Here is a 12,939-nt window from a genome sequence, read left to right as displayed (position 1 = left end):
TCAGCTGTGATGTTCAGTTCTAGTCTGTAGTCTTACATATAAAAATAGAAATGATCAGTCTCTCAATTTCAGCTGTGATGTTCAGTTCTAGTCTGTAGTCTTACATATAAACATAGAAATGATCAGTCTCTCAATTTCAGCTGTGATGTTCAGTTCTAGTCTATAGTCTTACATATAAACATAGAAATGATCAGTCTCTCAATTTCAGCTGTGATGTTCAGTTCTAGTCTATAGTCTTACATATAAACATAGAAATGAACAGTCTCTCAATTTCAGCTGTGGTGTTCAGTTCTAGTCTATAGTCTTACATATAAACATAGAAATGAACAGTCTCTCAATCTCAGCTGTGGTGTTCAGTTCTAGTCTATAGTCTTACATATAAACATGGAAATGAACAGTCTCTCAATCTCAGCTGTGGTGTTCAGTTCTAGTCTATAGTCCTACATATAAACATAGAAATGATCAGTCTCTCAATCTCAGCTGTCGTGTTCAGTTCTAGTCTATAGTCTTACATATAAACATAGAATGAACAGTCTCTCAATCTCAGCTGTGATGTTCAGTTCTAGTCTATAGTCCTACATATAAACATAGAAATGATCAGTCTCTAAATCTCAGCTGTGATGTTCAGTTCTAGTCTGTAGTCTTACATATAAACATAGAAATGAACAGTCTCTCAATCTTAGCTGTGGTGTTCAGTTCTAGTCTATAGTCTTACATATAAACATAGAAATGAACAGTCTCTCAATCTCAGCTGTGGTGTTCAGTTCTAGTCTATAGTCTTACATATAAACATAGAAATGAACAGTCTCTCAATCTCAGCTGTGGTGTTCAGTTCTAGTCTATAGTCTTACATATAAACATAGAAATGAACAGTCTCTCAATCTCAGCTGTGGTGTTCAGTTCTAGTTTATAGGCTTACATATAAACATAGAAATGAACAGTCTCTCAATTTCAGCTGTGGTGTTCAGTTCTAGTCTATAGTCTTACATATAAACATAGAAATGAACAGTCTCTCAATTTCAGCTGTGGTGTTCAGTTCTAGTCTGTAGTCTTACATTTAAACATAGAAATGAACAGTCTCTAAATTTCAGCTGTGGTGTTCAGTTCTAGTCTATAGTCTTACATATAAACATAGAAATGATCAGTCTCTCAATCTCAGCTGTGGTGTTCGGTTCTAGTCTATAGTCTTACATATAAACATAGAAATGAACAGTCTCTCAATTTCAGCTGTGATGTTCAGTTCTAGTCTATAGTCTTACATATAAACATAGAAATGAACAGTCTCTCAATCTCAGCTGTGATGTTCAGTTCTAGTCTATAGTCTTACATATAAACATAGAAATGAACAGTCTCTCAATTTCAGCTGTGGTGTTCAGTTCTAGTCTATAGTCTTACATATAAACATAGAAATGAACAGTCTCTCAATTTCAGCTGTGATGTTCAGTTCTAGTCTATAGTCTATAGTCTTACATATAAACATAGAAATGAACAGTCTCTAAATTTCAGCTGTGGTGTTCGGTTCTAGTCTATAGTCTTACATATAAACATAGAAATGAACAGTCTCTAAATTTCAACTGTGGTGTTCAGTTCTAGTCTATAGTCTTACATATAAACATAGAAATGAACAGTCTCTCAATTTCAGCTGTGATGTTCAGTTCTAGTCTATAGTCTTACATATAAACATAGAAATGATCAGTCTCTCAATCTCAGCTGTGGTGTTCAGTTCTAGTCTATAGTCTTACATATAAACATAGAAATGATCAGTCTCTCAATTTCAGCTGTGGTGTTCAGTTCTAGTCTATAGTCTTACATATAAACATAGAAATGAACAGTCTCTCAATCTCAGCTGTGGTGTTCAGTTCTAGTCTATAGTCTTACATATAAACATAGAAATGATCAGTCTCTCAATTTCAGCTGTGATGTTCAGTTCTAGTCTATAGTCTTACATATAAACATAGAAATGATCAGTCTCTCAATCTCAGCTGTGGTGTTCGGTTCTAGTCTATAGTCTTACATATAAACATAGAAATGATCAGTCTCTCAATTTCAGCTGTGGTGTTCAGTTCTAGTCTATAGTCTTACATATAAACATAGAAATGAACAGTCTCTCAATCTCAGCTGTGGTGTTCAGTTCTAGTCTGTAGTCTTACATTTAAACATAGAAATGAACAGTCTCTCAATCTCAGCTGTGATGTTCAGTTCTAGTCTATAGTCTTACATATAAACATAGAAATGAACAGTCTCTCAATCTCAGCTGTGGTGTTCGGTTCTAGTCTATAGTCTTACATATAAACATAGAAATGAACAGTCTCTCAATCTCAGCTGTGGTGTTCAGTTCTACTCTATAGTCCTACATATAAACATAGAAATGAACAGTCTCTCAATCTCAGCTGTGGTGTTCGGTTCTAGTCTATAGTCTTACATATAAACATAGAAATGAACAGTCTCTCAATTTCAGCTGTGGTGTTCAGTTCTAGTCTATAGTCTTACATATAAACATAGAAATGAACAGTCTCTCAATTTCAACTGTGGTGTTCAGTTCTAGTCTATAGTCTTACATATAAACATAGAAATGAACAGTCTCTCAATCTCAGCTGTGGTGTTCGGTTCTAGTCTATAGTCTTACATATAAACATAGAAATGAACAGTCTCTCAATCTCAGCTGCGGTGTTCAGTTCTAGTCTATAGTCTTACATATAAACATAGAAATGAACAGTCTCTCAATCTCAGCTGTGGTGTTCGGTTCTAGTCTATAGTCTTACATATAAACATAGAAATGAACAGTCTCTCAATTTCAGCTGTGGTGTTCGGTTCTAGTCTATAGTCTTATATATAAACATAGAAATGAACAGTCTCTCAATTTCAGCTGTGGTGTTCAGTTCTAGTCTATAGTCTTACATATAAACATAGAAATGATCAGTCTCTCAATCTCAGCTGTGATGTTCAGTTCTAGTCTATAGTCTATAGTCTTACATATAAAACATAGAAATGAACAGTCTCTCAATCTCAGCTGTGGTGTTCGGTTCTAGTCTCTATAGTCTTACATATAAACATAGAAATGAACAGTCTCTCAATCTCAGCTGTGGTGTTCGGTTCTAGTCTATAGTCTTACATATAAACATAGAAATGAACAGTCTCTCAATCTCAGCTGTGGTGTTCGGTTCTAGTCTATAGTCTTACATATAAACATAGAAATGAACAGTCTCTCAATTTCAGCTGTGGTGTTCGGTTCTAGTCTATAGTCTTACATATAAACATAGAAATGAACAGTCTCTCAATCTCAGCTGTGGTGTTCGGTTCTAGTCTATAGTCTTACATATAAACATAGAAATGAACAGTCTCTCAATCTCAGCTGTGGTGTTCAGTTCTAGTCTATAGTCTTACATATAAACATAGAAATGAACAGTCTCTCAATCTCAGCTGTGGTGTTCAGTTCTAGTCTATAGTCTTACATATAAACATAGAAATGAACAGTCTCAATCTCAGCTGTGGTGTTCGGTTCTAGTCTATAGTCTTACATATAAACATAGAATCGAACAGTCTCTCAATCTCAGCTGTGGTGTTCGGTTCTAGTCTATAGTCTTACATATAATCATAGAAATGAACAGTCTCTCAATCTCAGCTGTGGTGTTCAGTTCTAGTCTATAGTCTTACATATAAACATAGAAATGAACAGTCTCTCAATCTCAGCTGTGGTGTTCAGTTCTAGTCTGTAGTCTTACATTTAAACATAGAAATGAACAGTCTCTCAATCTCAGCTGTGATGTTCAGTTCTAGTCTATAGTCTTACATATAAACATAGAAATGAACAGTCTCTCAATCTCAGCTGTGGTGTTCGGTTCTAGTCTATAGTCTTACATATAAACATAGAAATGAACAGTCTCTCAATCTCAGCTGTGGTGTTCAGTTCTACTCTATAGTCTACATATAAACATAGAAATGAACAGTCTCTCAATCTCAGCTGTGGTGTTCGGTTCTAGTCTATAGTCTTACATATAAACATAGAAATGAACAGTCTCTCAATTTCAGCTGTGGTGTTCAGTTCTAGTCTATAGTCTTACATATAAACATAGAAATGATCAGTCTCTCAATCTCAGCTGTGATGTTCAGTTCTAGTCTATAGTCTATAGTCTTACATATAAACATAGAAATGAACAGTCTCTCAATCTCAGCTGTGGTGTTCGGTTCTAGTCTATAGTCTTACATATAAACATAGAAATGAACAGTCTCTCAATTTCAGCTGTGATGTTCAGTTCTAGTCTATAGTCTATAGTCTTACATATAAACATAGAAATGAACAGTCTCTCAATCTCAGCTGTGGTGTTCAGTTCTAGTCTATAGTCTTACATATAAACATAGAAATGATCAGTCTCTCAATCTCAGCTGTGATGTTCAGTTCTAGTCTATAGTCTATAGTCTTACATATAAACATAGAAATGAACAGTCTCTCAATCTCAGCTGTGGTGTTCGGTTCTAGTCTATAGTCTTACATATAAACATAGAAATGAACAGTCTCTCAATCTCAGCTGTGGTGTTCGGTTCTAGTCTATAGTCTTACATATAAACATAGAAATGAACAGTCTCTCAATTTCAGCTGTGATGTTCAGTTCTAGTCTATAGTCTATAGTCTTACATATAAACATAGAAATGAACAGTCTCTCAATCTCAGCTGTGGTGTTCAGTTCTAGTCTATAGTCTTACATATAAACATAGAAATGAACAGTCTCTCAATTTCAGCTGTGATGTTCAGTTCTAGTCTATAGTCCTACATATAAACATAGAAAGGAACAGTCTCAATCTCAGCTGTGGTGTTTGGTTCTAGTCTATAGTCTTACATATAAACATAGAAATGAACAGTCTCTCAATTTCAGCTGTGATGTTCAGTTCTAGTCTATAGTCTTACATATAAACATAGAAATGAACAGTCTCTCAATCTCAGCTGTGATGTTCAGTTCTAGTCTGTAGTCTTACATATAAACATAGAAATGATCAGTCTCTCAATTTCAGCTGTGATGTTCAGTTCTAGTCTATAGTCTTACATATAAACATAGAAATGAACAGTCTCTCAATCTCAGCTGTGATGTTCAGTTCTAGTCTATAGTCCTACATATAAACATAGAAATGATCAGTCTCTCAATCTCAGCTGTGGTGTTCAGTTCTAGTCTGTAGTCTTACATATAAACATAGAAATGATCAGTCTCTCAATTTCAGCTGTGATGTTCAGTTCTAGTCTATAGTCTTACATATAAACATAGAAATGATCAGTCTCTCAATTTCAGCTGTGATGTTCAGTTCTAGTCTATAGTCTTACATATAAACATAGAAATGAACAGTCTCTCAATTTCAGCTGTGGTGTTCAGTTTTAGTCTATAGTCTTACATATAAACATAGAAATGAACAGTCTCTCAATCTCAGCTGTGGTGTTCAGTTCTAGTCTATAGTCTTACATATAAACATAGAAATGAACAGTCTCTCAATCTCAGCTGTGGTGTTCAGTTCTAGTCTATAGTCCTACATATAAACATAGAAATGATCAGTCTCTCAATCTCAGCTGTCGTGTTCAGTTCTAGTCTATAGTCTTACATATAAACATAGAAATGAACAGTCTCTCAATTTCAGCTGTGATGTTCAGTTCTAGTCTATAGTCCTACATATAAACATAGAAAGGAACAGTCTCAATCTCAGCTGTGGTGTTTGGTTCTAGTCTATAGTCTTACATATAAACATAGAAATGAACAGTCTCTCAATTTCAGCTGTGATGTTCAGTTCTAGTCTATAGTCTTACATATAAACATAGAAATGAACAGTCTCTCAATCTCAGCTGTGATGTTCAGTTCTAGTCTGTAGTCTTACATATAAAAATAGAAATGATCAGTCTCTCAATTTCAGCTGTGATGTTCAGTTCTAGTCTGTAGTCTTACATATAAACATAGAAATGATCAGTCTCTCAATTTCAGCTGTGATGTTCAGTTCTAGTCTATAGTCTTACATATAAACATAGAAATGATCAGTCTCTCAATTTCAGCTGTGATGTTCAGTTCTAGTCTATAGTCTTACATATAAACATAGAAATGAACAGTCTCTCAATTTCAGCTGTGGTGTTCAGTTCTAGTCTATAGTCTTACATATAAACATAGAAATGAACAGTCTCTCAATCTCAGCTGTGGTGTTCAGTTCTAGTCTATAGTCTTACATATAAACATGGAAATGAACAGTCTCTCAATCTCAGCTGTGGTGTTCAGTTCTAGTCTATAGTCCTACATATAAACATAGAAATGATCAGTCTCTCAATCTCAGCTGTCGTGTTCAGTTCTAGTCTATAGTCTTACATATAAACATAGAATGAACAGTCTCTCAATCTCAGCTGTGATGTTCAGTTCTAGTCTATAGTCCTACATATAAACATAGAAATGATCAGTCTCTAAATCTCAGCTGTGATGTTCAGTTCTAGTCTGTAGTCTTACATATAAACATAGAAATGAACAGTCTCTCAATCTTAGCTGTGGTGTTCAGTTCTAGTCTATAGTCTTACATATAAACATAGAAATGAACAGTCTCTCAATCTCAGCTGTGATGTTCAGTTCTAGTCTATAGTCCTACATATAAACATAGAAATGAACAGTCTCTCAATCTCAGCTGTGGTGTTCAGTTCTAGTCTATAGTCTTACATATAAACATAGAAATGATCGGTCTCTCAATTTCAGCTGTGATGTTCAGTTCTAGTCTATAGTCTTACATATAAACATAGAAATGAACAGTCTCTCAATTTCAGCTGTGGTGTTCAGTTCTAGTCTATAGTCTTACATATAAACATAGAAATGAACAGTCTCTCAATTTCAGCTGTGGTGTTCAGTTCTAGTCTATAGTCTTACATATAAACATAGAAATGAACAGTCTCTCAATTTCAGCTGTGGTGTTCAGTTCTAGTCTATAGTCTAACATATAAACATAGAAATGATCAGTCTCTCAATTTCAGCTGTGATGTTCAGTTCTAGTCTATAGTCTTACATATAAACATAGAAATGAACAGTCTCTCAATTTCAGCTGTGGTGTTCAGTTCTAGTCTATAGTCTTACATATAAACATAGAAATGAACAGTCTCTCAATTTCAGCTGTGGTGTTCAGTTCTAGTCTATAGTCTTACATATAAACATAGAAATGAACAGTCTCTCAATTTCAGCTGTGGTGTTCAGTTCTAGTCTATAGTCTTACATATAAACATAGAAATGAACAGTCTCTCAATCTCAGCTGTGATGTTCAGTTCTAGTCTATAGTCTTACATATAAACATAGAAATGAACAGTCTCTCAATTTCAGCTGTGGTGTTCAGTTCTAGTCTATAGTCTTACATATAAACATAGAAATGAACAGTCTCTCAATTTCAGCTGTGATGTTCAGTTCTAGTCTATAGTCTTACATATAAACATAGAAATGAACAGTCTCTCAATTTCAGCTGTGGTGTTCAGTTCTAGTCTATAGTCTTACATATAAACATAGAAATGAACAGTCTCTCAATCTCAGCTGTGGTGTTCAGTTCTAGTCTATAGTCCTACATATAAACATAGAAATGATCAGTCTCTCAATCTCAGCTGTCGTGTTCAGTTCTAGTCTATAGTCTTACATATAAACATAGAATGAACAGTCTCTCAATCTCAGCTGTGATGTTCAGTTCTAGTCTATAGTCCTACATATAAACATAGAAATGATCAGTCTCTAAATCTCAGCTGTGGTGTTCAGTTCTAGTCTGTAGTCTTACATATAAACATAGAAATGAACAGTCTCTCAATCTCAGCTGTGATGTTTAGTTCTAGTCTATAGTCTTACATATAAACATAGAAATGATCAGTCTCTCAATTTCAGCTGTGATGTTCAGTTCTAGTCTATAGTCTTACATATCAACTTAGAAATGAACAGTCTCTCAATTTCAGCTGTGGTGTTCAGTTCTAGTCTATAGTCTTACATATAAACATAGAAATGAACAGTCTCTCAATTTCAGCTGTGGTGTTCAGTTCTAGTCTATAGTCTTACATATAAACATAGTAATGATCAGTCTCTCAATTTCAGCTGTGATGTTCAGTTCTAGTCTATAGTCTTACATATAAACATAGAAATGAACACTCTCAATCTCAGCTGTGGTGTTCAGTTCTAGTCTATAGTCTTACATATAAACATAGAAATGAACAGTCTCTCAATTTCAGCTGTGGTGTTCAGTTCTAGTCTATAGTCTTACATATAAACATAGTAATGATCAGTCTCTCAATTTCAGCTGTGATGTTCAGTTCTAGTCTATAGTCTTACATATAAACATAGAAATGAACACTCTCAATCTCAGCTGTGGTGTTCAGTTCTAGTCTATAGTCTTACATATAAACATAGTAATGATCAGTCTCTCAATTTCAGCTGTGATGTTCAGTTCTAGTCTATAGTCTTACATATAAACATAGAAATGAACAGTCTCTCAATTTCAGCTGTGGTGTTCAGTTCTAGTCTATAGTCTTACATATAAACATAGAAATGAACAGTCTCTCAATTTCAGCTGTGGTGTTCAGTTCTAGTCTATAGTCTTACATATAAAAATAGAAATGATCAGTCTCTCAATTTCAGCTGTGATGTTCAGTTCTAGTCTATAGTCTTACATATAAACATAGAAATGAACAATCTCTCAATTTCAGCTGTGGTGTTCAGTTCTAGTCTATAGTCTTACATATAAACATAGAAATGAACAGTCTCTCAATTTCAGCTGTGATGTTCAGTTCTAGTCTATAGTCTTACATATAAACATAGAAATGAACAGTCTCTCAATCTCAGCTGTGGTGTTCAGTTCTAGTCTATAGTCTTACATATAAACATAGAAATGAACAGTCTCTCAATCTCAGCTGTGGTGTTCAGTTCTAGTCTATAGTCTTACATATAAACATAGAAATGATCAGTCTCTCAATTTCAGCTGTGATGTTCAGTTCTAGTCTATAGTCTTACATATAAACATAGAAATGAACAGTCTCTCAATTTCAGCTGTGGTGTTCAGTTCTAGTCTATAGTCTTACATATAAACATAGAAATGAACAGTCTCTCAATTTCAGCTGTGGTGTTCAGTTCTAGTCTATAGTCTTACATATAAACATCGAAATGAACAGTCTCTCAATTTCAGCTGTGGTGTTCAGTTCTAGTCTATAGTCTTACATATAAACATAGAAATGAACAGTCTCTCAATTTCAGCTGTGATGTTCAGTTCTAGTCTATAGTCTTACATATAAACATAGAAATGAACAGTCTCTCAATTTCAGCTGTGGTGTTCAGTTCTAGTCTATAGTCTTACATATAAACATAGAAATGAACAGTCTCTCAATTTCAGCTGTGGTGTTCAGTTCTAGTCTATAGTCTTACATATAAACATAGAAATGAACAGTCTCTCAATTTCAGCTGTGGTGTTCAGTTCTAGTCTATAGTCTTACATATAAACATAGAAATGAACAGTCTCGCAATTTCAGCTGTGGTGTTCAGTTCTAGTCTATAGTCTTACATATAAACATAGAAATGAACAGTCTCTCAATTTCAGCTGTGGTGTTCGGTTCTAGTCTATAGTCTTACATATAAACATAGAAATGAACACTCTCAATCTCAGCTGTGGTGTTCAGTTTAACATTCATGACAGTGACTTTATGCAATCCTGTAATTCCTATCTAAAACATCTTAGATTTGTCGACTTTCATTAAGGCATGTTTCATTTATATTCAACCTAGCATACATAAAAAACTAAATTAATTAAAAAAAAGGCTCTTCCTATTATTTTTATCTAACATCTTGTGATTTTGTTACAGATTGGATCAGTACGTACAATATGTTATTAAGTAATACTGTCAGCGCTTACTGAGAATCATTTGGATCACGTCAATTTCAGAAACATTGTCCTTTGTCCTGATTACAGTAAAAGTAATGATTACCTACAGGACATTTATTTGCAGTAAATAGTATTCAATGTTTTGTAGGAATGTTGACCAATCTATGTAATCCATCACCACAACACAGGAGGCCACATCAGGACAGTGCAGCAGCACCAGAGACAGATGAAGAGATGCATTTTAGGATATGCTTTGAGTGTCAGAAAATACTAAACAGAAAAGAAGCTTCCATTGAAGAGAGAACTTCAGTACCTGTAATTGTAAAGCTTTATGAGGTAACATTTTATGAATATTACAACTACAGTATTATGTTATTACGTATATCTAATATATAATAGGCGTTTTATGGATAAATGATTGCAGTGCATTGTGGGTCAGTTTTTCATTCAATGCACATGGTTTATGATAGAAGGAAATTTGTTTGATTTATTTGTATTTCAACAATAAAGAAAACAATTCCTTTAGATGTAGTTGAGGTTCAAAACAAAGCATGGTTGATAATGATGAGTGTTTGGTTTACTTTAAGAACCTACTTAATACTAATAGCAGTACATCAATTATGAATGAACTGGAGAATAGTGAAAAGAGTGCAAGTAGCAACCCCTATTTAGACAGACCAATCTTAAAAAATGAAATAACTAAAGCCATTAGACTTCTTAAAAGTAACAAGGCTTCGGCAGAAGATAGAATTTGCAATGAATTGTTAAAATACGGTGAACATCACTTATTAGATGCAATACATAAACTCTTTAATATTGTTTATAGTTCAAATAACTATCCACATTCTTGGAGCACTGGCCTGTTGGTACCAATCCACAAATCTGGGTCGAAAAATAACCCGGCCAACTACAGGGGAATTGCTATCTCTAGCTGTCAAGTTATTCAATAGCATCCTGAATATTAGGCTGACTTCTTTTTTAGATTCAAATAACATCCTTACTGGTCAACAGTTCAGATTCAGGCATGATGGTCGAACTACAGACAATCTTTTCATACTAAAAATCCAGGTAAATAAATATCTCTGCAGTGGTGATTCAGAGAACGCAATAAACAACATAACCCAAAAATTAAAAAAAATCAAATAAATTTTATGCCTGCTTTATTGACCTTAGAAAGGCCTTTGACAGTGTCTGGCATGATGGTCTATTCAAAAAATTAATCAAATATGGTATAACAGGAAAAATGAATAAAACTATCAAAATCAAAAACAGGTACAGTAAAGTTAAATATAAAGTTGAATGTAAAGAAGGTTTAACAAAACAATTTCAGTCCAGTATTGGTGTTAAACAGGGATGTAATCTTAGTCGAACTCTCTTCAATCTTTTTAGTCCCCGTTCGGATGTAGTCCGAAAACGGGGACTTATGTTTTGCCCTGTGTGCGTCCGTGCATCCGTGCGTCCGTGATCACCTGTATCTCGAACATGCACGGGCCGATTAAGTTCAAACTTCACTCATACATCACACATTATATGGGACATATGCACATGCATTTTTTTCATGATCCGATTAACGATAGCTAAATAGCGGCCATTTTAAGGCCGAAAATGCATCAAAATCTCACATTTTCACCATTCCAGACCCGGATCTCAGTTATGCATGGACGGATTTTGTTCATATTTGGTACATACATTAAACATAATAGGACCTTGATGCACGTCATTTTTTTGTGTGAATCGGGCTTGAAATGGCCGACTGGCGGCCATTTTGTTTTAAAGAATTCAGTTCTGAATCCGTATCTGAGACATGTCTGGATTGATCGAGTTCAAACTTCACACACACAAGGTACATCATGTCACAAATATGTATGTGTATTTGTTTCATGATCTCATTAACGATAGCCAAATAGCGGCCACTTTAAGGCCGAAAATGCATTGAAATCGCACATTTTCACCATTCCGGACCCGGATCTCAGTTATGCATGGACGGATTTTGTTCAAATTTGGTACATACATTAAACATAATAGGACCTTGATGCACATCTTTTTTTTTTCTTATCAAGTTCAAAATGGCTGACTGGCGGCCATTTTGTTTTAAAGAATTCAGTTCTGGATCTGTATCTGAGACATGCCTGGATTAATCGAGTTCAAACTTCACACACACATGGTACATCATGTCACAAATAGACATGTGCATTTGTTTCATGATCCGCTTAACAATAGCTGAATGATGGCCATTTTAAGGTCTAAAATGCATCAAAATCACGTATTTTCACAATTCCGGAACCGGATCTCAGTCATGCATGGATAGATTTTGTTCAGATTTAGTGCATATATTAAACATAATATAAGCTTGATACATACTAATTTTTCTTCGGATCAAGTTCAAAATGGCCAACTGGCGGCCATTTTGTTTTAAAGAATTTAGTTTTCGATCCATATCTCGGACATGCCTGGACAGATCAAGTTCAAACTTCACATACACATCATACATTATATCATACATATGCCTGTGCATTTGGGCCAGTCCTTTTAAGGTCAAAAATTCACAAAAATTGCACATTTTCACCATACCAAAACTGAATCTATGTCATGCGTGGGCAAATTTAGTTTAAATTTTTTTTTGGATTGTGTTGAAAATGGCTGACTGGTGGCTATTTTGTTTTACTGAATGCAGTTCAACATCCATATTGTTGCTGCTTTGAATGTATATGTCACTCAAATATGAACGGAACTGGGACGTGTCATTGACAATGACTTGTTTTAAATGACCTGCCCAGTATTTTCAATCCTAGTACCTGTGATCCTCCTTTTTTAGAAAACTCAGATGTCTATGCCGATGTCATTGTGATACTTTCTAAAACTAAACAGGGATTACAAACATGAGGTAACAAACTTGATACAATTAAATCTTTAACTATCTGGGACTAGTCATTAGTGCCAATGGTAGGTTTAAGGATGGCCTAAAAAACCTTAAACGTAAGGCTCAAAAAGCTTTGTTTTCAATGAAAGCAAAGCTTGGCTCAATTCAAAACATAAGAATAAAAGTATCAATTTCCCTTTTTGACAAACTTATCAGACCTATCCTCGTTTATGGTTGTGATG

General features: G+C 34.6%; 1 protein-coding gene across 2 annotated transcripts in view; it reads left to right on the top strand.

The window, feature by feature from the left end:
* The window catches only part of LOC102800991 (rabenosyn-5-like), a 47,876-nt gene that overhangs the window by 19,763 nt on the left and 15,174 nt on the right, over positions 1–12,939 (top strand). For both annotated transcript variants that reach the window (XM_085497266.1, XM_085497265.1), the window contains one exon: positions 9,986–10,173. In XM_085497266.1, the coding sequence (XP_085353392.1) occupies positions 9,986–10,173 (188 nt within the window). The remainder of the gene's footprint in view (positions 1–9,985; positions 10,174–12,939) is intronic.

This window comes from Saccoglossus kowalevskii, chromosome 3 (assembly GCF_978046115.1).
Source record: "Saccoglossus kowalevskii chromosome 3, keSacKowa6.1, whole genome shotgun sequence".
Lineage (NCBI taxonomy): Eukaryota > Metazoa > Hemichordata > Enteropneusta > Harrimaniidae > Saccoglossus > Saccoglossus kowalevskii.
Note: the sequence above shows the minus strand (reverse complement) of the source record. Positions and strands in the feature narration are given on the sequence as shown.